The sequence below is a fragment of the Erithacus rubecula genome, assembly GCF_903797595.1.
Source record: "Erithacus rubecula genome assembly, chromosome: 4".
Taxonomy (NCBI): Eukaryota; Metazoa; Chordata; class Aves; order Passeriformes; family Muscicapidae; genus Erithacus; species Erithacus rubecula.
In genome coordinates, this window is record NC_136686.1 from 3,810,405 (window position 1) to 3,836,964 (window position 26,560).

Here is a 26,560-nt window from a genome sequence, read left to right on the forward strand (position 1 = left end):
GAGACACTTCAGCACAGATTGCTTATTTGGCAGAACAGAGGAGGCTGTATTAAATCTTAAGGCAAGCCCTGTGCAGAGTTCTGTTTTTGCAGTGGACATCATGTTCCTTTGCAGCTCAGCTGGATAAATGAGATGAAGAAATAAGGGTCATAGACATCACACTGGCCTATCCAGGTGAAGTCAGCCAGGTCATGGCAAGTATTCTTAAGGAAATACTAACTAAAAAGAAAAAATAGTCCCAATTTGGATGATTTGGGCTGGGGCAATACAGCTTAGAAGTCTTGTGTCATGGTGCTTCAATGCCTATCAGAAGATGTGACTTTTACTGCACAGAGTGAACCTGATGTATTCACTCATTGTTCCTGCACCTTTAATTTGATTGACTAGCCTAATTTGCATTAATGAATCTTTATAATAAATGAAACAGAGATCTACAGCCATGTATTGGTAAGCTGAAACCAAGCAGATTAATAGGAGAATAAGAAACAAACCTGTTTCCTGTACAGGTGTGGTGACTGGTGGACAAAAATGCTACAACCAGCCCTGACCTTCCAGGTTTCTAAAGAGAGCACATGCCAAAGGAAATGCAGAATGCTTTTGTGCCTAACATGAGGGACCAGGCAACAATCTCCTTACAAAACTTCAAATGTTAATAGAGTTGCATCATCCTCTGTAATAAGAAAATTCAGCAAAGATGGGGAGGAATTCCTCCATCCAGGAGGAATCTGCAAGCACATCACCAGAAACTGATGTCTTCTTTCTCTCTGCAAGGTGCTGCATAGCCAGAAAACACCTCCTCTTTTATCCAGCCATCATTGTGGCCCTTTGATTATGCTGCCACAATACCTAGCAGACATCATTTGCAAAGCTCTGCACACTGGTGAAGTGCTGTTCTGTAGGTGAATGGTGGGATTGTAGGCATCAGAAAAAGGAAAATGCAGACACACAGTGGTTAAATGATTTGTCCAAGGACATGCAGGAAGCTGGGGAGAGAGGATGCAGCAGGAGGGACTATGGGGGGAACACATGATGACACCACACACACACACACCACAACAGATCTCTGGTTTCAAGCATCTTTGGCATTTAGCCCAAACTTCAGGTCATTAAATCCTGCTGCTTCTCTCTTTAGGAGAGATATTATCTGGAAGGAAACAATGGCAAAGATAAGGAAAGCCTGAATTCTGTTAAAATTATTTTTGTCATAGATAATTTGTTGGTATTGTATTTTTCAAAGTACTGATTATTTTCAGTCCATTCCAGAAAAAATAGTAATGAATAATAATGGATTAATTATGTTCTTATGGAATAAAGTGCTTTCCTTATCCACTTAGCAAGGTGCTTGGGCATTGCACAGACAATTACAAATAAAGTGCAGCAGTAGTAATTAAAATAAGCATGCATTATAAAGCCACAACAAAATGCAAATGAGTCAGGCCCCAGGATTTAATGGAAAGGTCTAATACTAGATGATTTAATTTTATATTTCTTTAGCTTTTTAACTCAGAGTAAAATTAACCCATAAATAAAGGTATACTAATACCTGATAGGGAAGATAGTAACAGCTTTAGGTGTTTCAACTGCAGAAAAACTTTCACTGCAAAATGTTCTTGTAACATTTTTTCCTAATCTCACTTGAATTTTCAACACCTCACTGAAACTTGATGCAAACAAATCACTCCAACCTTTTTGACAGGTAGAGACTTCCCATGTTTTTCCATTTGAAATTCTGTTTGAGGCATTCCCTTCTCAGTTACACTCTATCTCCTCTTGGACAGGAGGTCATCACAGCAAACTCAGGCAGTCTTTTCCTCATTTCTTGCATTTGATCCCAATTTTCTCCACCTTCCATGCCTCAGCCTTGCAAAGTAATAACTTAGCCCTGGTAATTCAGTATCCAAAGTGCTTCTGGTTGGAGAAGCAGAGCACATAGCTTAGGTTCCCAGCAATGATTCTGTGGACTTATTATCATAAGCTAATGATAAGGGTTTTTATACTTCTGTAAGATCTGCATTTCTATTGTCTTTGTTTGAGGAGAAAGAGAATTTAGGAAGGTGCATACAAGGACACAGAATACAACAAAGATTATTGGTGTTTAAGATCAAGTCCTTGGTATTTAAGGAAAGGCACATTTGATGGTGGCCAACTCACCTTAATTAACTTATCATTCTCTCCCCTTCTTCATGTGAGAAAGGCAAGTAAAATCTCCACAGCTGATATGTCCCATCAGATGTAAATTCTTAAGGCAAACACACAAGGAAGCACAGCACAAACCAATAAAACCCCACAGAAGTAGAGTGAAATATGGGAGATTAGAGATGCAATAATCATGGTGCTGTATTTCCATCTTTCGTTCCAATTTCTGGGGGGAAACAGGGGCATTTTTAGTCTCACCTGGAATTTAGCAGCTGCTCAAGTAGACAGTCTCAGAAATGCTTGCAAACAGCCTGCAGACCAAAAAAATCTGCAGGAATTAGATGAATAATTTCAAAATAGAGGATAGAATCAAGACAATCATAATGTTCTCATGCATAATTTATGGACAGTGGGAAAAAAAAAAAAAGAAGTGTATCTCCTGAATGCTTCTTTCACTCAGGCCTCTTTCATTTGAGGCTGCATCCAAAACTATTCAGATCAATGAGAAGATGTTTCACCATCCTGAGTCCAAGCCAAGTCACTATCTGACACCACTCAGTGCCTGTCATTAGAAAACATTGGAATCAACAGCAGTATTTCCTCTGCTTCAGGTGAACACAGAGTCAAGGTGGGAGTAATTCTGTGGCAGCCTCTAGTCCAGCACCTAAAAGCCAAGTGTTGTGGTCTGCAGTCCTGACATCTGCAACAGGGTGAAATCTCTGTCTCTCTTGTGTTGTGGCTGTTGAATTGTTAATTCATATTGGTACCATAAAGCCAGAAGCAGTGGGAAACATTTATAAATCAAATATAAAGAGCTGAGATGTGGTAAGGACAATTACTTCAGTTTCTTTCAATTTTGGTTGGGTTTTTTGCCTCTTCTGTTGAGTACAGCTAAACTGCCATATAAATATTTTAAACAGCTGCTCATCTGGAGAAGGTACAAATTCTGGATTGTAGCCTTAGTTGAGATGTGTGGTTTTGACACATTTTAAAATATTGACTGTATTTGAACTGTGCTACTGCAGCCTTCTGTTATTTACTGCAAATTAAAAGGAATCAAGTTCTCTTTTCAGACGGCACTTCCCCTTTACATTATCTCCTGCCTTTTCCATGAAATTAAGCTTTGACCACGTAATTGATTAATTCTAGAGAGCAAAAGCTACACAGAGACATTTTCCTCAGAGTCAGTCAGGTTTTTGTTTCAGCTGACAGTTGTTCAATCTTTTGTAAATACTGCAGTAAAATGAAAGAAAAAAAAAACCAACGCAGAATATGAGCTTGATTCTCCCAATATCATCTCACTGGCTCCAAATTACATGGAGATTTTCAGAGGGGACAAGTTCATGTGATCTGACCTTGTACTAGATATACAAGGGAAAAACAAGATAAAAAAAATAAAAAGAAATGGAATAATGTTAAGTGTAGTCATACTCTAACTAGAAGGTTTTTCTCCAGTGGCAGAAACCAAATACTGACAAGAAAACAAAAACATTCATGCACAGGATGCATTTCAGGCTACAATACAGCATTTTTCTGACGAGCAGCTGTTTAAAATATTTATGTCAGCTTAGCTGTGTTCCACTGAAGAGAAAAGAAAATTGACAGAAGCAGCAGCATTTGTCCTTACCACATTTCAATTCTTTATGTTTGGTATATAGAAGATATTTTCCCTTTGCTTCTAATTTTGTGCTATCAGTATGAATTAACAATTCAACACAAGAAAGTTCACCTTGTTGCAGAATTCAGCTTAAAGAAGGTAACACTGAAGCTTAGCTTTTAGCTGCAGGACCAGAGATGAAGATATCAGAGGACTCTTCCTGCCTTTACTCAATCCTCATCTGAAGCAGAGAGAGCTTTTCTGATTACAAACCCTCAGTGCAGTCCTGTTTCACCTTGACAGTGTGGCTTGCTTGGTCTGTGCTCAGGTTTCATAACAGAGGTAAGCAGATGCTGACTTCTCAGGGAAATTAAGGCCAGGACAAATCAATAAAGCATCTGGCCTGATGTGCTACACACTGTATAATTTCATGCAGCTTGGAACATGAGTTTAAGAAAAATGTATCTCCAGAAATGCTTCTAGTACCACTGGGAAGATAGTAAAAGGTAGAGAATTTGTCTCGTTTCATGATATTTTGTCACTGTGGTTAATCTCTGTCATGGTTGACAAGTTGGAATATTTTTCTTATGTGAAGTTATTATTTTAATTTTTGCAGACATGAGTAATTATGCCATTCTCTACCAGGGCAAAGAGCTCCTTAGACCTATATTTTTTTTCTTTCCTTGAAGGTGACTGATCAAATCACCTGATGATATTATTTTTAGCAAGATAAATGGACTGATCTCTTTAAATGATGTAATTTTCTAAAAACCTGAATCTTTTAGGTTTCTTGGCTTCTGAGGTAATCTTTCACTCTTCCTGTTATGCAGCATGGTTTAACTCTAGAGACAACCCAAATGTTTCCTGAGATGTGCTCCTATCTCTTGTTGCTCATTATTTATAGTATCAGGCTTTTGCTCAGGTCAGGTTTTGCCTTCAAATCTGCTTGTAGACAGGATCCCTTCTGGTCAGACATGCTGACTTGTGACAAATATTCTGATGTCTGAAAGAATTTCAAGGAGCATATGAAGAGACAAAACTCAAAACTGAAAGAACTTGCTCCAGACTTTTCCTTGAGGAACACAAGGGAATTGTTTCAGACATCCATCATCATCCACACAGCTGCAACTGACTCCACAGGGTAGAGCCCTGCTTCATGCAGAGGACACAAAAAGTCTCTGTTTGGGGAGACCTATAAAGAGCAGGAGATAGATCAAATGGTGGCCAGGTCTAGCTTTTGTGTTGCATGAATTAGCTTAACATAAGGTTAAGCTCTGGGTGCAAGCCATTCAGTCTTGTGAATTTCTTCACAACTGATGTGATTTTGGCAATGGTTGAAGCCAATCTGGTTACAAGGCAAGTAGCTGGAAACTTACAATATTTACCTTGGCCAGAGGAAAATTCCCCACTGATTTTCCAGCTACTTATTTGTACACCTCTCAAGTAAGAGCAACCTAGGAGAGCTTTTCAGATAGTGAGCAGAAGTATCTTCTGAAACAACACTACACTCATTTTTAAAAGATGGAAAAAAGAAAGCAATCCCCACAGCTCACAGCATCCCTGCTTTGTCGTTCCATCCCTCGCAGAGATAACAGTTCAGTTACTCATTCCCTCTGCAGCACTCTCTGCAGTGCTCACCTTGGGAAGCAAAGAAATAGCAAAGGACAAAGGGTCTTGTTCCTGGAAGGAGGGAGGGCTAAGGATCCACAAGAAGTAACAATGGCTGGGTGTGAATTGGGCAACATGACAAACAGGGAGACTGGTGGGAGTGACAGAAGGCAGGGACTGAGGATGCACAGGCTGTCAGTCAGTAAACTGAAAACAATGACTGAATATTTGTTATAAAGACATGCTGAATACAGTCAAAAGGAAGACTCAAAAGTTGGGTTCAAGTCCACTTTGTAAGACTTGAAGAGTGTGTCTGTCTGCATTCTAAAGGAGCTGGAGCTATTTGCTGCTGATTTAAATTATGATTTGTTTTAAAGCTTCCCATCTGTTCAGGTTTATACTCTGTTTCCCGTTGAAATTACTGCTGGATGGATGTCATAGAGTGGTGATTTTGGACACATTCTCATTGGGTTTTAATTTTTTATGTGATGTTTTGGGCCTTTTTTACAGAGATCAGCACAAAAAGGCAAAACACAACCAACTGTGACAGAATATATAAAACAGAATGAGATGCCTACAGATAAATGAAAACAGTCCAAAATAATAGAGACCAATGTGAATCATGACCAAGAAGCTTATTTGTAATAATAAATATGTCATCTATGTCAGATAAACAAATCACAAATATTTATTAAGATAACAAATGGATTACAAATAGAGAGGCATCCCAAATTCAGATCATGTCTCTCAGTTATAGTAGATATGAATTAGCAGCCAAATCTGCCAAAATAAATCTGGCATTCTCACAGAGTCATTTTTAAAAATAATAATAACAATAATAATAAATAAAAAGAAGGACAGTACAGAGAAAGAGAGGGCAGACAAGCATTGTTTTTTATCTTCCACTAGTATGACGTAGTTTATAGAAATCAGGCTGCATTAGTGCTGCTAAACATGATATAAGCATGACAATGAGAAGAAAAAACTGGAGGCAGGGTTGAGGGAGAGGCTTCCCCTGGTAGCTGCAGTTCTGACCCCAATCCTATAAGCTGCTCCAGGCAAGCAGGTGCATGAGGCCTCATTTTGAAATCAGTGAGCTCAAGCCAAGCACACAAGTCTGTCTAGCCGAAGCATCAGCTGGCAGCTTCCACTTGCCTCCTCCTGCCAGTCTTTTAGATGCAGATAGCATTTTATTGATATGGCATGAGTTTTGATACCGTGAAAAAAAAATGTTATATTTATTCTTTAACTCTGGTGGTTGTGGAATGAAGCCAGTGAGTTTAAAAAGACACAAATTAATTTTCAGGAGCACTTAAATAAAACCAGCCCTTCTTGTTGTCCTGAGCTCCTGGAAATGGAGAGGCTGAGATTTTGCTGCAGGGGGGATTCTTCCTGTGTTTCAGACTGTAGATTTCAGGACATAAACAGTACTATACCAAAATGAACAAAACAGGCCTATAAAATACCAAATGTGACTGAAACAATATTTGGCTTGGAATGAATTTTTTTGTATTTTCTTCCCTTCTGTGAAGGTAATGGTGCCTACTCAAGGCTAAGCTCTTGCTGTCTATATTCAAAGAGGGAATGGGGGAACTCTTAATGTGATAATCTGCCTGTCCAGGTTGGATTTCCAAAGAGGAAAAGGAGCAAAACTGCCTCATCATTGCTAGTGCTGGTCCAGATGGATCTCTCTGCAGTGGTAAGGCCAAGGCAGAATGCTGTGCCACCATTTGTATGACTGTCAGGAATGCAGTCAAGAGGATGGGGTCAGACTCACCTCAGAGATGCACAGCCACAGGATAAAATACACAGGGCACAGACAGAAACACAAGAAGTTCTATCTGAATATGAGGAAAAACTTTTTTACTTTGAGAGTGACAGAGCACTGGAATAGGATGTCCAGAGAGGCTGTGGAGTCTCCTCTGGAGATATCCAAAATCCACCTTGATGTGATCCTGTACAACCTGCTTTAGCAGGGAAGTTGGGCTGGGTGATCTCCAGAGGTCCTATCAACCCCAGCCATTCTGTGATTCTGTGAATTAAGCCCAAAATAAATCAGGAGCTCTCAACTGTAAATACCAGTCAGCATAATAAGAGGTAGGGGCTGCCCCAATTGTCCTCTAGATATAGTGCCACCTATACTAGACTAATTTGAATTTTAAGGGATATTCTTGTATCTGGTTTATATTTTTATTTTCCTTCTGATAAGTCCTACATACTCATTTTGAGGTACACTCCAAAATCCTTCTCTTCCTTACATTTATATGATTGGATTCTTTCAGATATTCTTTCTCCCCTGCAGCAGTTGTTCTGTGAAGGTCCTGTGACTCTTTCCCTAATGCTGTTGGACTGGCCTGTCCTGGCCATCTCTGTGCTTACCTATTTCTTTGCAAGCCAGAAAGGTCAAGTCCCTGTGTTAAAGGCAGGAGTGCCCCAAATACTTTGCAGGCAGAGGATGTGGGTGCTGTCTCCCTGTTCAGGGCAGGATGCAGCCTGTCTTCAGCAATCCAGCTCAGCACCTCTGCCTGGCAGCAAAATCCTTGGATAAAAATAGACAAAGAGGTCTCCTCAAACAAACCTACAGGACTGCTGGGCTCAACCCTGATGCTCAGGACTCAGTGGTAGAATCAAGGCCATATATTCACATTCTGTGTAGTTCTGTGAACACATCTTTTGTTGTTGATTGAAGCTCAGCCTGAGCTGGGAGGTTAGGAGCTTGGCTGTGGCTATGTCTTCCTGATGAAAATCCTTGGCTCCTGGCTTGTTTTAGTGGTTGTGCTCACCTACAGCTGAAGGCCATGATAAAATTGTGTATTTGTCAAAATAAACGATGAAAAATTATTTCTGAATTTGGGATGCACTCAATGAATATTTTTGAGATTTAAAACAATGAGGATAACATTTGGTTGGGCTTTTTTTCATAAGCCCTTTGTCTTCTTCTAGGAACAGTAAAAAATTAAAGCCTGGAGTAATCTATAGATAATTAGGTCTACTATTTTTTAAAATGAGCTAGGCAGTTTAACTAGCATGTAGAAATACCAATAGAAGTACCTAGTAAACAAATCCACTGGTTTTATTATGAAACAATGACAAAATGCTGTTGAAATTTATGTTGTGTTGCACACTATTATTTTGTCTCCTTACATCACTCTAAAATGGAAGGGGAATTAAAGGCTGAAGTGGGAGATAGGTATCCTACTGCTTTGTAAATGAAAAGAAAGATTACATCTGTAGGTTTTAAAATTAAGTAGAGACCTGATGTTATAACACAAATGCAAAAAAAAATTCATGTTTCTAGAGAAAAATCCTGTGGAATTAACATGTTACCTTGGCATGCAGCTATTACAAGGCAGTTAATATGGCATAATTTTAAGGACCACCAGGAAATTTGGCCTGCAGCACAGAGGGATTATAATAGCCTCATACAGTAAGCTTTGATGTGAAATATTATAATAACCTCATACAGTAACCTTGATGTGAATACTGAAGAGCAATAAAAAGCATCTGAAAGATTGAAATGCAAAACTGATAGTTTCATTGGATATGTTTAACATGCATTTTGCTACTCATTCAGAAAGAAAATATTTCAGGTAGGAGTTTTCAATTTTCACTGAATTTCCATTGGAGTAGAAACTGGGGAAAAAAATCTCTGAATGTAATGCCTAGGCTCTTCTCTGAATCGAGTCCTTTGCTTAAATTGCAAAAAGGTTACAGAACTAATGTTGGTTCCAACCAAAAAATAGCAAATAACTTACCCTGAAACCATGGAAGTTTTATTATTTACCAAATACACTGAAAAAATGCTTTGGGCATGTCTTTGGGGAAAAAAAAACAGGGTTTAATTATTTGGTTCAAACCACCACAACAACTAAACCAAATAATCCATTATTTGCACAAACCAACCAATTTGAACATCCTCTTAAATCCTAAAACAGGAGCTTGCTGTTGACAGCAAGGAATTTGGGTGAACTTTTCACAGGTGTGAGTCTTATTCCCAGGGAATATTGATTTCTGTTATTTAGCTTTTATGTTTGAAAAGATGAAAAATTGTTTCCAGCTTGAAACTAAGTCTGCAGGAACCTGCTTTTATTAAAGAGGAAATTCCATTTAAGTGCAAATTTTTCTTCATCACATATCACTTAATTTTCTGAAATATGTTTTTAGGAGGCCATGTCAAAAGTACAATTAAATGGTTCAGGACCAAGTCCTAATTGATGGTGACAATAATGAAAATTAATTATTTACTGAAAGCTTATTTTTTTCTTTTTTTCCCCCTTGCTTTTACCTCTCATTATTCTGCTTGGAAACAGACTGTCCTAAAATGGTTTGAGAGTCCTGCTGTCAGTATTCAGACAAGCATTTGTCAGATTGTCTTAATACACAGTAATATTTTCAGTAGGCTTTTAATAGAACATGTTTCTCTCCAGTTCCTTTTAGTCCTAATCTTTAATGTAGGGTCTTGCATCTCTTTTCATGCTTCTCTTTTTATTAACTTTCCAAATATATTCAGAAATTCCCTAATTTGTATCCAGCAATGACTTATGTATAGAAGCATTAAAATGTACATTCAAAAACATTGAAGCTAATGTTGGAAACTGATAAAATACTATTAAAGTTCCTAGTTTAAATATATGTGATTTGGAAATTATGAATTTTTAAAAGAGCTATTTTTATAAAAAGGGAGAAATGTTCTTGAGAATTCCATCTTTTTTCTTCTCCTGTTAGGAATTAAAAGTCCAGAAGAATTTAGAAACAAAACAACAAAAAAAGTAATGTCCAAAGCTGGGGAGGGAGTGCAGTGAATTTTCATTAGAATGCTGATTTTTATTTGAGACTTCCAAATGGATGGAAAAAAAAAAAAATCAAACTTCCATTTTTTTGGAAGCAACATCTAATATTTAACACCCACACTGTTCTAAATAAACCTAATGGATGTCAGAATCAAAAGCAGAGTGATCTTGATAATGACTCACTAACATGGTAGCTGGGAGCTGTGGCTGGCTCCTTCCTGCTTGGGGTCACGGACAATTCGTGAATTGGTGACAACTCCTGACTTTGCTGTGGCACCAGGACAGGCAGCAGTGGGCTCCTGGCTGCAGCAGAGGGCAGGATAGCTGCCTTCTGCCTTCAGCACCAGATGGTAGCTGGGATTGCATGGGTGTTACAGAATGTGAGTTTAGGATTGTGTCCATGGTTGGTATGGAATGTGAGGATCTAACAGAATGTTGTAGATTCTGTGAGTCTTGTCTTTGGTGACTTTGAAGTTAAACAAGCAATTTGGGCCTGTTGGGAGCATGGTTAAATGGATGACCTTAGAATACCTGTTGCTTTTTTCTTAGCCATGGCTGTTCTTAGTATTTCTCTTTTTCATTTATTTTTTTATAAAGGCCTGGTATGGGAGGTTTGATCTCTTGCCAGGTAGCCTAGAGGGAATACTCTGTTCAGTTATGCAAGGAGCATGGATTTGATCCCTACCTCCTGTAACCATGCTCTTAGGAATACATGTTACAGAAATAAAAGCATTAGCCTGCAGCCACACTGCTGTGCTGTGCTCCCACAGATCTCATGTGGGCAGCGAGGTCAGCCCCACTCAGGACTCTCAGGGCTGTGTGGAAAGGAGCCACAGAATAAAAGAATATGCATGGAACACTGTCCTCATCTGTGCTCTTCTCCAGGGACTTCCTACTCTTTGTTGTTTCACTGATATACCTTTATTTCAGAAACATGCCTGCTTTTTTTTTTTTTTTTTTTTTTTTTTTTTTTTTTTTTTAAGTCAACAAAGGTTATTACTGTGAGCATGCAGAATTGTGTGGATGGAATGTGAAAAAAGGCACTTGGTAGTTGACAGCTAAGAGCCTTCCCAGCAACACTTAGGACAGAGAACTTTGCAATCCAGCTTTTCCTTACCAAGCAGTTCAAGGTGGCAGAGACACTAGTTCAGAGCAGTCATACAAAGAGGTGCCATTTTAACTTGTGCCAGGAATACCAGAGTCATTTTACACTCATGTACACACTGAAGAAGTTGCATTTTTATTGTTTATTGGGGCAGAGGAGTGGTGTGGCACCTAGCAGTGCTTCAGCCTGAGCCCTACGTGAAACATTGTGGCACATTGTGCCCTGGAGAACTTACAGTCTGATGGGCACAGAGCATCAGAAGGACTCTGGCACTCATGAGGAATAACTCATGTGATGCTGGGGAGTGATGTTTAAAGCTGTGACTCCAGGGCTCAGCAGTAGGCTTGGATGATAGGGGAGAAAGTGTAGAAGCTGAGGGAGGTTAGGAAGAGAAACAAAAGTGGTCGAGAAGGGCTCTAGTTTGCTCCACTCCGTTTTACCCCAAAGCCCCACTTCTAGGGAAAGGGGAAAGCCACATGTTTGTGAGGAAGTGTGTGGCAAAAGTGTCTCCAGATACCTGAGTCAGAAGAAAGCTTGTGCAAAAGGAAAGGGAGGTGCACTTGGTCCTTATTTTATCCCCTTGCAGTAAGAATATCTCAGAGGTAATACAGGTATTCATGTTATAGTTAGAGCATCTATATGCCTAGGGGGGAAAAAGGTAAATAAATGTACCTTGCCTTTTATTTTCACTCCCAAATGACAAAACAGTGCTTAGCTTTGTCTCCTTTCAACATCTAGTGAGCATGTACTGATGGTTAGTTTGCACTCAGACGAGGTGCTAATTGTCACCAAACACAGAACGAGGGACAGAGTTCCTTCACGCCTGTTCTTCCAAGGCAGTGCTACAAGCAAAGCATTACAGTCGGACCTGAAGCAAAATCTGAGCTCCAAACAATTCTGAAGGTTAGGTGAGCTCAACCCTACATCCAACTGCAACAGCAAAACATTCCTCAGATCTGAAAACCCACAAAACAACAGTAATGTCTGGAATAAGAGTTGATCTGTGTTCTGACCTTGTGCAAAGGCAACTCAGTTCTGCCTGAATGTTTGACAAACACTGTTCAACAGACTACAAGAATTTCCAGCCCCTTCAAAACACAACCACAGCAGCACTCTGTATTCCCCTCACCTTTGCTTTTTACATTTTTCCATCAGGTTCTGAGTTTTATGTTATGAAATTTTAGTATAAAACATTATAATAAATATAAAGTAGCAACATTTTCCTTCCTAAAATTATAAAAGATGGAAAAATACTATTGTTTCCCTTTTTTTAGCAAGAAAAGTGAGGCACTTATTACCTGCCCAAGGTGACTTCGCTCAGTAAAAGATAACAAAAGAAAGAGCAAGTTAATTTAATGTTTTGAAGGTTGAGTGTTTTGATTTGCCCTTTTTTTTTTTTTTTTTTTTTTTTTTTTTTACTTCAGAAAAAGCACTCTGGTGGGAAAATGCAGCTTCAGAAATGTGAAAATGAGTTCAAACACAATGTGAATCTAAAAGGGCTGGCTGCTGCACACAAATTTGTGGCTGTGACACAATAGATGAGTGATCAGTTTGTGTATAGAGAGTTGCAATGGGTCTTAGCCTACAGGAAAAAAATGCTTTTTTGCAAGAGTTCTGGACAGGGTGGAAGCACTTGAATATTGTAGTGATGGAAAAGCTAACAGACAGAAGAAGACTCTAAACAATAGTGTTCCATTTGTTGGAGGAGAAAGATACTGTGTGTGACTTTTTGTTGGCTGGAACTTGCCAATGCAAGGCGGTGCAGGGTGAGCTCGGTGGTCAGAGGTGCCAGTTGGTTCCCTTAGAGTGGCCTTTGCTGAATCAAAGGGTCCTGTCCTCAAGACCACCAAAAATAGCCAGTGAAAGGTTATGAAATGTATCCAGTAAACATTTTTCTGGAGAGAGAAGAAACTATGTTCAGTATTCCACTGACTGGGAATGGAGCTGCTCCATTTCTATCAGCCAGTTCCATGAGCCAAGCCATGCAGCTGGATGGACACTGGTGCCTTTGCAGTTGAATTAAAGTGTCAGGCAGCTGCTCTCCTGATTTGCCTCTAGACTCTTTCTGTGCTGTTGCCCACACCTGCGTGTGCCAGGTTAGACAGATCTTGTCTGCACAGGAAAGAAGTTTGAAATATGACAGCATTACCCAGGAATTCACAAGCACTTAGAGCCTCACCAGGATCTTCCTAGTGCTTTATCCAGTCCAGTGCTACCCTGCTATTGCTTCTCCCCTAGGACTTGCTGTGTTGTCCCTGCTGGTCTGCCCACCCAGCCTATCCAGTCTTCCTTTTCTCTCTCTCTGTTAACTCTCTTTTTGTCCTTTAATGATGGATTTTGCAAACCTGCTGGCTCTTCTTCCTTAGGTTGGGAGAGGGACATGGGAAGGGACTGCATGAGCTCGCCATCCCCTCTTGCTTCCTCTTGAATTTAGTACATGGTTTGAACTGGATTTCACCAAGTAGCAAAAAGAATTTGGAGGACTTTCCATCAGCAGTATATAAATAAAAATGGGTAAGAATAGATTGGATTGTTGCTTCTTACATCCACGACCCCATTTTATTTTTGACAGGTCCTGACACCCACACACATGCTCCTTGCTCAGACTCGGATAGAACTGTTTTTTTATCTGCTTGGAGTTTTTTGGCAGGATTTTCTATTCCTCATAGAGAGTTTCAGTAGCTCCTACCCTGGTCCTTAGTGCTCAGACCTTGTGCCCTTGTGCTTTCCTTATCTATGGGTCTTACCTGACCCATCATTAAAACATCACAAGGGCAGGAACTGCATCTCCTGCAGGCTCTGAAACAGGGAAGCTGCTGCTGCTGATCTCCTTTGCAACTCCACTGGATCCAACATCACTCCCCCATTTCAGACTGTGCTTCCCACTGCAAAGGAGTGGAACCAAGCAAACAGTCTGCAACAGGTAATTTATGTAATGAATTTACCCTTTTCCCCTGAGCTGAATATGCACGAGTGGATGCTGATGTCTTCCAGTGCATTCCTTGTTTTGAGAGGCTTGCTTTATTTTTTTCCCCATGCACCACTTTTAATGCTATGTATCAATCACAAGCGTTCCCTGGTGCATCCAAAAGCTGGTATTTGCTATTCAAATGGTGTGAAGTTGTAGCTGTTTACATAAGTTTTGAGAAATGGTTTCTGTTCCTGAAGTGGAAAAGCATTCAAATACCTCTGTCATGTGCAGCACATAGCCCTTCAAAGTGTGTATTTAATGTTTACAGATTCGCTCTCACTATTCATTTTTCATGAGCGTTTGTAGTGGCAGACCTTGGTTGCTGGAATGTGTGCACAAAGGGAAGCGTGAAAGCAGCAGAATAACAAACTAGTGCAACATTGTTTTAAATGCTATATTTGTTAAGTCAGCTTTTAAATTGTCCGTGTCTGAACATGGGCAGCGGAGAGAAGTGTGAGACAGAGATTGCCCTTTCGCTTGCCATGCTCTGTAGCAGATAACGTGGGAGCAAACAAGCAGCCAGGTGCAGAAGCCGGGCTGGAACTGTGAGTGTCCAGAGGAGGGCCACGAGCATGGCCAAGGGTCTGGAGGAGAAGCCTATGAAGGGCAGCTGAGGTCACTTGCTCTGTTCAGCCTGGAGGAGACTCAGGGGACACCTCACAGATCACTCCTCTCTGCTAACAGCGACAGGACGGGGCAACGGCCTGGGGCTGTGCCGGGGCAGGTTTAGGCTGGGTATGAGGACAAGGCTTTCCCCAGCGTGGCCGGGCACTGCCCCAGCTCCCCAGGGTCACAGCACGGGCTGCCAGAGCTCAAGCAGATTCGGACAGCGCTCTCAGCTCACGGTGTGACCGTCGGGCTGCACTCGGCGCTCCCGGCCCGTCCCTCCCAGCCCGGCACATCCCACCGTGCTGTCACTTCCTCTCGGGCCGCGGGGACGCCCCGGCCGGGCGGAAGTGACGCGCACGTGAGGGCGGAAGCGGCGCGGGGGTGTGGCCGCGAGCGACAGGTGAGGGACGCGCGGGGCGGCGGGGAGCGCGTGCGAGGGGCGGGGCCGGGCCCGGGCCCCTCAGAGCCCCTCAGAGCCCCGGGAGCGCCGGGAGCGCCGGCAGGGCCGCGGTGCAGGGGAACAGCTCCGGAGAGCCCCGGGGCTGCCTCACACCGAGCCCGAGCGGGGCCTCCGCCTGGCAGGGAGGGACAGCAGGCTTGGAAAATGGCTCGTTGCACTTCCTATCCTGGGTGCGTTAGGAGGAGTATTGCCTGCAGCTTGAGGGAGGTGGGCCTGCCCCTCTGCCCGGTGTGATGTGTCCAGTTCTGCGCTCCTTTGGGCATGTGACACATGGAGCTCCAGCAGAGAGTGACAAAGTTGATTAAGGAGCTGGAGCATCTCTCTTATGAGAGCTGAGTCTTTTCAGCCCCGCAGAAGGATTTTCCAGACAGGTTGTGGAGTCTCCTTCGCTGAATATTGAAGGACCATTTGGGCTCAATCCTGTGCCAGGTGCTCTAGGATGACTTGCTTGAGCAGGGAGTTGGACCAGATGACCCGCTGAGGTCCCTTCCAGCCTGAGCCATTCTGTGATTGTTATGTGCTGCTTGGGTGCTGAGCCATGACATGGTTTGGGAGATCCTCAAGTTGGGACCCACGGGAGATGCTGCAGCCTGAAGGGAGGAACAAAGAAGAGAAGGAGGTGTCTGAGAGATACAGGACTCCATATTGTGCAATATGTGATTTTTCCTGAGAAAGTTGGCTAATGGCTTGTGATGGGGTTTGGGTGTTTTATACTATCCCAAGTATGCTCCCAGGCCAGTAGTTCTGCTGATTGTAATGATTTGTCAAATAAAAGCATTTGTCAGTGTTTGCAAGTGAACCTAAATGTTGACGTGATAATTGCAGTTATTGGAATAATCTTTTTCTATGTTCAAAATAAAGAATGAGTTGGCCAGCAGTAAGAAGACTACAGGACTACTAGACCTGCACATGAAGAAAGGATGCTGATGGATGTAGGGAATGTTGTGAATTCACATCCACCAGTGATGGTCATTGATAGTGTTTTTGTAGTAATCAACAGGAAATCCTGTGATAAGGTTCCCCCTCCTTTATTTTTTTGGGGGGTTTTTGTTTATTTTTTTTTTGGGGGGGTTGTTGTTGTTTGTATTTCTGATGTGTTTTTTTTTTTTTCCTTTTCTAATTATTACATATGGTCCAGATATTGAGTGGTTAAATAGCACCTGTTTTTTCCCAAAGACCTCTTTCCAAAGAGGAGGTTCTTTATCCCTGTGCAGAGGGGGCTAATTCCTGACTCTGTGTAAGTCACAGTGCAGCTTCCAGCAGAGTGTGGGATATTGCTGACTGTGGTTGTGGCATTTCACATGATTGAGGCAAATGTCAGCTGGGGGTTTGTCTGAAATGATCTCTTTATTTCATGGAGGTTGCATGGCAGGTGTTGCTGGCCATGATTTGCAGACTGGGCTGGCCTGTCCTGGAGTAGATGAGGTAGAAGCTGGAACTGCCCCCATTCCTTGGCAGTCCCCTGAAATATGGAGCCTTCCTGGAGCAGTGAAAGGAGTGGAGCAGAGAGTGCTGCTCTTGCCAGAGACAAGGCCTGCAAGCAAAGTAGTTTTGACATGTCCTTGTAGAGGCTTTTCTTCATGACAGTGGTCTGGGAATCAGGGGTGCTCCAGTCAACTGTCCCTTGCTTAGACTTTATTTTAGGAAGGTTGACTGATAAGTTCTCCTGATATTTCATTATGTTTGTCTTGTCTGAATAGTAAAGCTGGGATGTAGAGGCTGCCTGATATATCTCTGTGTTCCTGGGATGCTTAATGAGTGGGAAAAAGCCACACTTTGAGAGCCCTGAGGCAGAAGAGTGCCTGAGGCACTCCCAGAGCAGCACAGTCTGCTATTCTTAGCATCTGTCCTTCTTCTATCACTCCAGATATTTAAACTGTGTTTTAAATCTTCATTCCTTCAGATACAAAGTGCAGTTCTCTCAGCTCAGGAGTTCATGGGTCAGAAAACTGAAAGATAATTCCTGGGAACTACTCTGCTGTCTGGCTTCTGGGCAGTACCAGGTCACCATGGTCACATCAAGCTCAGCTTGAGGAGTGAAAGGGAAGGGTTGAAATTGAGGGCTGGGGAAAAGTAGTATTGAGGTAATCCTGAAAGCAAGACACATTTTTTTTTAACAACATTTTTTCCCATTAAAGATAATGTGCAGAGGAAGAAGAGGATTATGTCTGAAATTGTTATGTTTCCCATGGCCGTGGTGTAAGAGATCAAAGGGAATCATTTTTATCACTCAGAAAAATAACTTCTGTAACTAATCAGCTCTGCCTAGACCCCTTCACAAGATAACCTTTCCCAGAAAATAGTCCATCCAGGTGCCATTTTTTTGACCCAGCTCCTGTCAATCTGGCCACTGTGCAGGGATATTCCTTCTAGCAAATGTGAACAGACTTGATGACATTCCTTATTTAGTGAGTTCTCCTGTCATCTTCTACAGATGTAAGCATTGCCTTTGCTTTTGAATGTATAAATCAGGCAGGAGCTGATCTGGTCACTGGTTTGATTTGGTTGTTTCCTTAACTGAATGGCTAAAGGCTTCGTTGTAATAGAGACTGTAAAACTCCAGAACTTTGGAGCAGAGGGTACTGAACGTGGAGGTGAAAACCAGGACATTGTGAGTTATGGTTTGAGACAGTGAGCTAAGGTTCCTCTGCAGGAGAGTGGAGCTGATTTTGCATCAGAACATTTGAGGGAAAAACTTGCTGGATTTTAAAAAATTTATTTAATTTTAATTTTTTTTTTTCATGGTGTGTTTCTGGAAGTATTGCTGTGGTCTGATAGTGGGAATGAGAAGCTCCAGACATTCTGTAGGAAGCTGTACAGCAGCATTCTGGTTAGCCTGATTTTGGAATTTCCTTGTTTAGGGGAATTTATTGCAGAGAAATGGCTCTGTAGAGGACTTTGCATAGCCAGTGACTTGTGTGTACTTCAGGCATACAAAACCAAAGTGCCCCTATTTAGGAAATCAAAGAGAAAAGAGCTATGTCTGGACGTTTGGATGGGGTTCTCAACTTTAATTATGGTGTCTGTATAGTAGGTGTAGCTAAGCTATTTGTTTAGGCTTCCTTTGTAACAAATAGTGATAGGAAGGGAAGGCAGGCAATTAGCAGAGTGTTTGTGGTCAGTTGTATTTGCTGCCCTGGAATCAGATCAACTGTTCATTGCAGCATCTGATTGTCTCCATTACTGATGAGAGCCAAAGGTGGCATTCACAGAGGGGATTATCTGATTAACTTTAGGTATCAACATCTGTCAGTCAGAATGAGCTTTATGTATCCAGCTGGAGGAAATCAATTTCAGCCTGTGCTTAGAGGACAGGGCTCTCTCAGCAGGGTGATGTGGTGAAGGGAGGCTGCCTGTGCTTAACAAAACAGAGCTCTGTGTTGAGGGGAAAGATTGTCCTGAAAACAGTAGAGGCTTGGAGGGGATCTTAGGTTATGGAGCTGGCAGGATTGAGGTCCACCTCTAAATTATTTTAAGTCTCTACTTTCCAGATTCTCTTAAAAAAAATTAATGCAATAGCATTCTCCATCTGGACAGTCAGTATAATTCGTTGTATCCAATTCAAGGAGTTGCCACATGCTATTGTAAGGTTGGGCTCTGAGGTCTCAAATTCTGATTCTTACTCTTAAGCCTAAGTAGAATATGGCAGTATGTGACAAGCCCACAGAGTGGCTCTGAGTAGTTTTTAGGGTGAGGGGGAGTCTCCAGATTTCACCTATAGTAGCTGCCACAGCTACTATTTCTTTCAAAGCAAAGTGTCTGAGCCAAAGGTGTTTTTAACAGGCTTTGGCTTCTTGAGAAGGAGGTGCTTAAATGCTGGTGCCTTAAACACTTTCTGAAGGAGATTTTTGACAGGTCAGTGCTTCTCCTCAGATAATCCTGCTGACTGTCAGGCTCCTCAGTGCTCTGCTGCCTCTGCAGGGCCTGGTGTCGTGTGAGGCTGACTCCTTTTGAGAAGGTTTTGGCTGTTCAGGTCATCCCATATCAATGAGCAGTTGTGAGAGCAGGAGATGTCCTGTAGGATTCATTTTCTACACAAACTTTTCATTCCTGTGTTCTTCTGAGGCAATGCTGTACTGTAAGGATAGGCTGAAAGACTGAGGTGAGTAAATATCCTCTAAAGCTGGAGGGGAGGAGCAAGAATAGCATTTACATCTGTGGCTTAAGTAACTGATGTAGATTGGGCCATGGTGTGCTCCTGCTGCAGAGGGAGGGAGAATGATGGCTTCTCAAGCTTTTCACTTCCCTGCACCTGTTGCCAGTTTCTGTGTCTGGGGAACTCCAGCTCCTCAGTTTAGTTCACTCCTTGATAGTGGGCAGGGTGGGACAGCTGGAATGGAGAGCTGTTTTGTTCCAGAAATAGCACTGGGAGCAAAATCTCAGCTGATACCAAGCACTCCAAAGATGGAGAAACCCCACTCTTGTCTAAAATAGCTACTAGAGGTCTTGAGACCAAAGCAGTAACATCTACAATGGAGCTTGAGGGTGCTACTATAAGAGACATCTAGTAGCATGAGCACCCTGGTGGAGTACTGCCTGCTAAGGGCCTAATTAGGGTCTTATTAATGCTTTCTTTCATCACTTCCAGCCTTCAGATGGTGATTAGACCTATTTATAGGGGCAGAGTTCCTTAATATTCAGCACAGTGTACTTCTTGCCAATCAAATCAGTAGAGTCTGCATCTTTGATTGCTGCTTAATAACACTGTAGAAGATGGTTAATTAAAAAATATAAATAGACTTTTCATCCTCTTAACTTACCGAAGTGCTTCTCTCCTTCCCCCACCTTGCTTCCAGCAAAAAAGGGTAAAGTTGATTAGCACAGGGACTGTGGTGAACCTCTCATCTCACTGCTGGAAATGCATCCTACTCTCCTATCCAGGGTAGTTACCTCTTGTGTGCTCTGCTGGAGGACTAAATTTCTTCCCCTCCTGTGAATGTCAACACAGGGCAGAATGATTGTATGCTGCATAATAATAGGACATGTGTGTAAGCTGCTGTACTGCATTTGAGCAATTTCTAGCTTTTGCTTCATTCTCTACATCCCTGTTTGTGCACACACTGCCTTATCCTGTCCCTGAACAGCATGTCATGTGCAATGACATATTTTGCTTTTCTAACTTTTCATGTCTCTTTTTAAAATACAGTTCTCTGTTTTTGCAGCTGGTAAACTCATAGGAGTGTGCTTTATCTGTGGAGGGCAAGGTGTTGCAATTAACTTTTTATATTGTTCTTTCTTTTTCCTTGGAGGATTTAATTCTGATATTTTGTTGGGATAGCCTCTAGGTAAGCCTCCAGAACAATCAAGGTGTGACTTGAATATGTTAGAAGATTTGACTGTGGGAAAATCTTTATCCAGGTGATACAAAGTATTGCATGTAAGAAATTAGTCTCAGGGAGGAACTTGAGATGACTCCTCATGGTTAACCAAGTTATGGATGTGACTTTGCTCTGTCAGAGGCATGTTCTGATAAGCTGTGCCCAGAGCTTGTCTGCTCCATCTTTTGAGTGGGAGTGATCTTAACCTGTGGTTCATTTGTGGCTTGGTCTGTTCCCCCTTTGGAGCCATACTGGTGGTAGTGGGGTAGTGGTGTGTGGTGTGTTTTATTGCATATTGCTGATCCCTGTGTCCTCACAAGTGGCTACAAGGCATTGATCTTTTATTAGGATCCTACAAAAGAGAGACATAGCGTTAGGATTGCCTGTCACGTATTTCTAGAGGTGTTCTGCCTGTGGCAATTCAAGGCCTCTAGTTCTTGCTGCTTTTCCAGTGCAGTGGCAGAAGCAGCAGCACAGTAATTGCTAAAGCAGCCACTGTAGCTTTGAAGTATACACACTGATTCTTTTTTCTAAGTATTTAATCCCTCTCCTCCCCTGAGTCTGCTCTTTCTAGTTTCTTGAAACATGCAAATGAAGCAGGTATTGTTGATGGCTTGCCTTATTCTCCCTTTATTTTCACAGCAAAGTACACGTCTGCTAAGTGCTTGTATATAGCTTTACATTCTGCCTATGTTAGGAGCAGTCAAACTATTTTTTTATATTATCTTTGTTTATGTTCCTTTGAAGAACTAAGATATTTTTAAAGTTGTGGAGTTGTTTTATTTTTAGATAATCATCCCAATGGTCAATCCTCCATAGAGCAGTGTTTTCTAAAGAACTTAGGGAAGCATTGCTTCTTTTACAAACTCTGTTTGCTCTGTAAAAAGTTCTTTTGGGCTTGCCTTAACATAGAAAGTTTTATTGTTATGGAGAGAGTTGAGCAGAGCAGGTAGAGTGTTCTCTACCTATCCAGAGCAGTGAATTGTGTACTTCCTTTTCCAGGGGCAGAGCTCCACATGTCCCTCAGAATAGACTTGGCTGTGGTGAGTGAACAAGAGGGTTCCAAATGCCTGAAAACCCTGGGGTGCTCACCCTGTACCTGTCCTGGTTTACCTCTTCCAGAAAGGTGAGCAGTCTGGTGGAGACTGATCCCACTGACTGATCCTGTTTCCCACTCCTGCTGTTTCTCTCAGCTTTTGCCAGTGTGAGTGTTGAAATTGAGAGGGAGAGAACAGCTTTGAGTGAGGAGGAGCAGCCACCAGCCCTGAGGAGCTTTGGACTGGCTTTCCTGAGGTGAAAGCACAGACAGCTTAAGGCAGAAGTGCAAATCTAAGCAATCAGGAGCTTTAGTCAGAACTTCCAAATCAGGACATAGCACTTGCAAGCAGGTGGTGCAATGAGAAAACAACCTTTTTCTCTTTGTTTTCACTTTAATAAGGTAAATGAGGTTATTATATAACATCAAGCCAAGCACATTTGGCTTGTTTGTGAAAGTTGACATAGAAAAAATAATTGAATAAAAAGTAGCTGGAGCCCCCAGATGCTGCAGCTCTTTTCCAGAGCCACTTCAATCACAAAAAAACAAACAAAACTACAAAAAACAAAACAAAACCCCAAAACAAATAAACAAAAAACTCAAAAGCTCTGTGTTGCTGTTTCTTCTGCTTTATGTGATCCATTGGTGGTCACACCACTAATGATTCAATCTCTTGGGTTTTCTGACATCTGTTTTTGTGACTCATGCTTTCTTAGAGTGTTTCATGTCAGCTGTCATAGTTCCAGCATGCTGTACTTCCTGTGGAAACACACCAGCTCCCTTTGTAAGATTCTGGAGTGATACTGGAACCAGTTTGTTGCTTTGCTGGAAGTCCCTTCTATATGTAAGGTATAAGCAGTTTATTTGCACCTTTGCTGTTCATGTTACATGAAGGTTTGGCACCCATTGGATAGGGTGGAAGAGTTGACATATTTTAACATGTAGCACTCAGTTTTTTATTTTTTAATGTACCTAATTCTGATAGTGGAGCCTGGCAAGAAAATGTGCTGCTTCCTTCTCAGTGCACTGGAGTTTGAGATAAAGGAAGAGTCAGTCTCACTGAGTGATGTTCAGTCTTGGCTCTCCTTCCTGGCTTCTGCTAGGAATATTTTGAATTTTCCCTTTTAAAATATTCCTTACTCCTGCAGTTTTTCTCTGTTATGTGAAGCAATTCTCCTTTTATTCTAACCCTGTGGTGAGGCCCTTACTCAAATTGTCGGTAAAACTGGCTTATTTCTCCAATTAGTTTAGTCCTAAAAGGTAACAAATAGCTGTAGCAGGGATTTTGCCCAAGTCTAGTCATTTAATTGTTGCTGTTTTGCCTTCTCCTTGCTACAGATCTCTAACTTGTTCTCTTGCACAGAAAGAATTGTCTCTTGTATCTGTCTCTGACAGTAGTTCCCAGAGTCTGCCATATTTCTCCACTGTGGTTTCTTTAGGAAAGGTGGGAATCTGAAGCTCGTTTGAGAGCCTTCATTGAGAAGCTGTGAAAGTGACGTTTACCAACAGACAAACTGTAACTGTGAGCAGGAGCACCCAGGGATTTTCCTGCCTTGCCCAGTACTGGGTGCTCCTCTCTTTGCAGGGGAGCAGTGGGATCTGAAGGAGAGTCTGTAGCTTCTGACTGCAGGGAAAGAAATTATTTGGAAGTAGCTAGAGAAGTGCTGCTTCTGAGTGGGAGCATCTGTCAGTCAGCAGCTGAACTGAGCTTGGTTTTAGAAAGGACACTTGGAGAATTAGGATTGGTGAGAGTCTGAGAGATCATACTGGGACTGTATAATTCCTCTGGCCTCAAGAGGTGAAAAATCTTGTCTTTCTCAGGATTACCTTTACATAGGAATAGTTTTGATAATGAAACAAGCTTCAGAAGTTTCCTTCTTGCCCCTGCTTCCCACTATGTTTCATGACTGGACAATTCCAGCTGTTTATCTGGCTGCAGTAAATTGGGTCATTGAACTGATTTGAGTTAAAAATAGGCATCCCAAACATCAGCAGCACTGATGCAGTGGCAGAATTTTGCCCAGTGGCAGGGAGGACTGTAAACTCCTTCTGCTGCTGGGGCCAGAGTACCTCATAACCACGTCCTTGCTGTGTTATTGGGTCACTTTATTCCTTGGTGACAGTCAAATAGCAGGCTTGAAAGCAAAAGTATTGAAGCTTGATTGTGGTCAGCAGATCAAAAACTGCTGTGTCAAAATTAGCTGTATTCCTCTCAGATTAACTTGTATGTTTTACAGCTATAAATAATAATTTCCTGTCTGCAGAGTAGGCCCAGTCAAGAAGACTAATCAGTGTGCAAACATTGCTGCTAAAGAGTGCAGATACTGAGTCTGGCTGCCAGTGATGCATGAAATGAAACAGAATAGGTCTAGGCTTCCTAGACTGGCAACAGAGCCAGCTTTCTAATGGCTGGGCTTGATCTTGCAAATTTGTTAACTGTGGAAAGGCTTCTACGTGCCCCTACATCTCATGATTCATTACTAAACACCCCCACCAAAAAAACCCAAAACAACTCAGCAAACCCCACATCCCAAAAGAATACCCTTAAATAACAGCCACATCACATTTACAGAAAGCTTTTCCTACCCTACTGTAGTATCATCTTAAAGGAAAAATTTGGAGAGGGTGGATGGTGTTTCTTAAATACACAGAAATGGCTGCAAGCCTAATCAGTTATCTCTTTATTTTGTGAAGCAAGATAGGGAATGGAAAGAATGTGTGAAGACCCTATTAATTTTCACATATTAAACTGGTTTTTATGTTGTGACTATCTCTTCAGGCTCCTGATTTATGGGCTGTATTTTTATGTTACTCTCAGCCTGCACTGCTGCAGAGCCAGGAATGCAGGCTGCACACAGCACTGCTCTCTGAACTCACTGCTGCCAACCTTCAAGTACCACAGAGGGAATGTGGTGCATCCTGAGATATCCCTGTTTCTGATACTTTGGGTTTTCATCCTCCTTTGTTTTTCTTCTCCTCAGCTTAATGAATATTTTGTATGGATGTATGGAGCTCTGTGTGATGAAACTCTGTAATGAACACTTGTAAACTGTGGTTTTTACAGCCTGAATGAGAAGAGACATAGACACAGCAAGAATGGAGTTGTCTAGACCTAGCAGTAGAGTTTGGGTTGGAAAACTGTATGGATACTCTACTCTGTTGATTCTTCAGAATGTCCTAACAGTAATGTGAGTTTGCAATTTCTAATGTGCTCAGAGAAATGGATTTTTTTTTTTCTTTATGCTCTTCCAAATCGCAGGAACTTTTTTGTTATTTTTTGTGAGTAAAGACATGGGAGGCAAACTTTTTGGGAATTGCTGAGGGAGAGGTGAGCAAGGCTTAGGATGGAAACATGGGTGATGGATGTGCTTTTCCTTGCTGAGCTATAGGGCAAGTGGTACTGGCCCAGCTGCTTCCAAAAGTGTGCATACAGCTCTGGTGTGTGTGACACAGCTGAAACATTTCAGTGACTGGTTGACTTAAGATGTGAAAGGATTCTAAAATAAGGAGATTTCTTTCAAGATAGTTACTAAGGAAATATCCAGTCACCAGAAGCAACAGATAGCTCCTGGGAGTGTCAGGATGGAAGAACTCTCATTAACCTACTTGGAGCAAGGGGTTGTGTGCTCAAGCATGCCTTGTAATTTCATGGCTTCTGTCCTTGGCAGGGCTTGATGGTGTGTTTCTTGGAGCAGAAGTGTAAGATGAAATACTGCCTTTTGTTAATAGGCTTGGATGACCTGAAATATATTCACATGGAATATGAGGGAAGGGAGGAGGGGACAGAGTGATTTCTGACGAGTCTTGTTGCTGCTCTGAACTGACTTTGCTTCTAACTCTGGTCTTTGTTTTCAGCACAAAACTCAGCAGAGATTTGTTAAGTAGCATGCTGAAATAGAATTCTGGTTTCCAAGAACATGCAGATAAGTAAGAGATTCCCACCTCACTGTAGCTGCTGTGAAAGTATTAAAAATCCTATATGGCAGCCTTCCTACTTGTACCTTTCTCCTCAGCTCACCAGTTCTGTTGCAAATGCAGAAAGCAGAAGTCCCTGAATAACTGCTCATGGAATGACAGTGTGTTTCCTGTAATGACCTATTTGTTCTTTCCTTTAGGCACAATGGCCACAGTAGCCCAGAAGCACTTTTTGGAAGGGCAGCCGTACTCAGTGCCCCTGATCCAGCCAGACCTGCGCAGAGAGGAGGCTGTGCAGCAGGTGGCAGATGCACTTCAGTATCTGCAGAAGGTGTCAGGAGATATCTTCAACAGGTACAGTGCTCTCCTGGGAGCTCGGGTGCTTAGCATTCAGCAGTACAAAGCAGAGTGCTGGCATTAGGTTGCAGCAGTGAAAGAGCATTGTGTTGGTAAGAAGTGGAAGTTCAGAAAAGGGATGAAAAAGGACCAGATGCACTCAATTCGAGTTTATTAGATTCGAGTCTGTCAAAGTTAAGCATAATGAAATGGCTGCAGTTAGCCAGAGATTGTTGGTTATTAATTTTTTTTCAGTGGCAGACTTCCACAAATTGCATTACTGCTTCTGCTGCACTTATCCTTTATTCCTTCTTGCTCATGTATTAAAGGGGAGACTTTGTTATTTAGAATATCTTGAAGATGTGTCTTTTTGAGTCATTGTACTTTAAGCAGTGAAATAGTAAATGTTTCTTTGTTCTGATCTCTGCAATGTACAAACTGTTCTCTTTGGGTTTCTAGTGTTTCACTCTTCCCTTTTTGTGTGTTGGAAGGGCTGAGTGCCCTAAGTCAGACTGAGTTTCTTTCTTGCCACAGTGTCACAATCCACTGAAGTCCATCTCCAAGGATTTGGTCCAGACTTGGCACCGCTTGCATATGATTCTCTTTAGGACTGGATCTGTAAGACTGTCCATATAGCAGATCAGAGAGATTCTGGTGTTTTCTTGAAAATGGTAGTAGA

At 41.9% G+C, this 26,560-nt stretch overlaps 1 protein-coding gene across 2 annotated transcripts in view; it reads left to right on the top strand.

The window, feature by feature from the left end:
• WASHC1 (WASH complex subunit 1) overlaps positions 1 to 26,560 on the top strand; it is a 106,047-nt gene that overhangs the window by 56,255 nt on the left and 23,232 nt on the right. The window contains exons 1-2 of one of the 2 annotated variants that reach the window (XM_079304763.1): positions 15,140 to 15,216; positions 25,746 to 25,899. In XM_079304763.1, the coding sequence (XP_079160889.1) occupies positions 25,751 to 25,899 (149 nt within the window). In that variant the 5' untranslated portion in view covers positions 15,140 to 15,216; positions 25,746 to 25,750. Of the gene's footprint in view, positions 1 to 15,139; positions 15,217 to 25,745; positions 25,900 to 26,560 lie in introns of those variants that run through there. The other variant, XM_079304762.1, reaches the window with a different exon arrangement.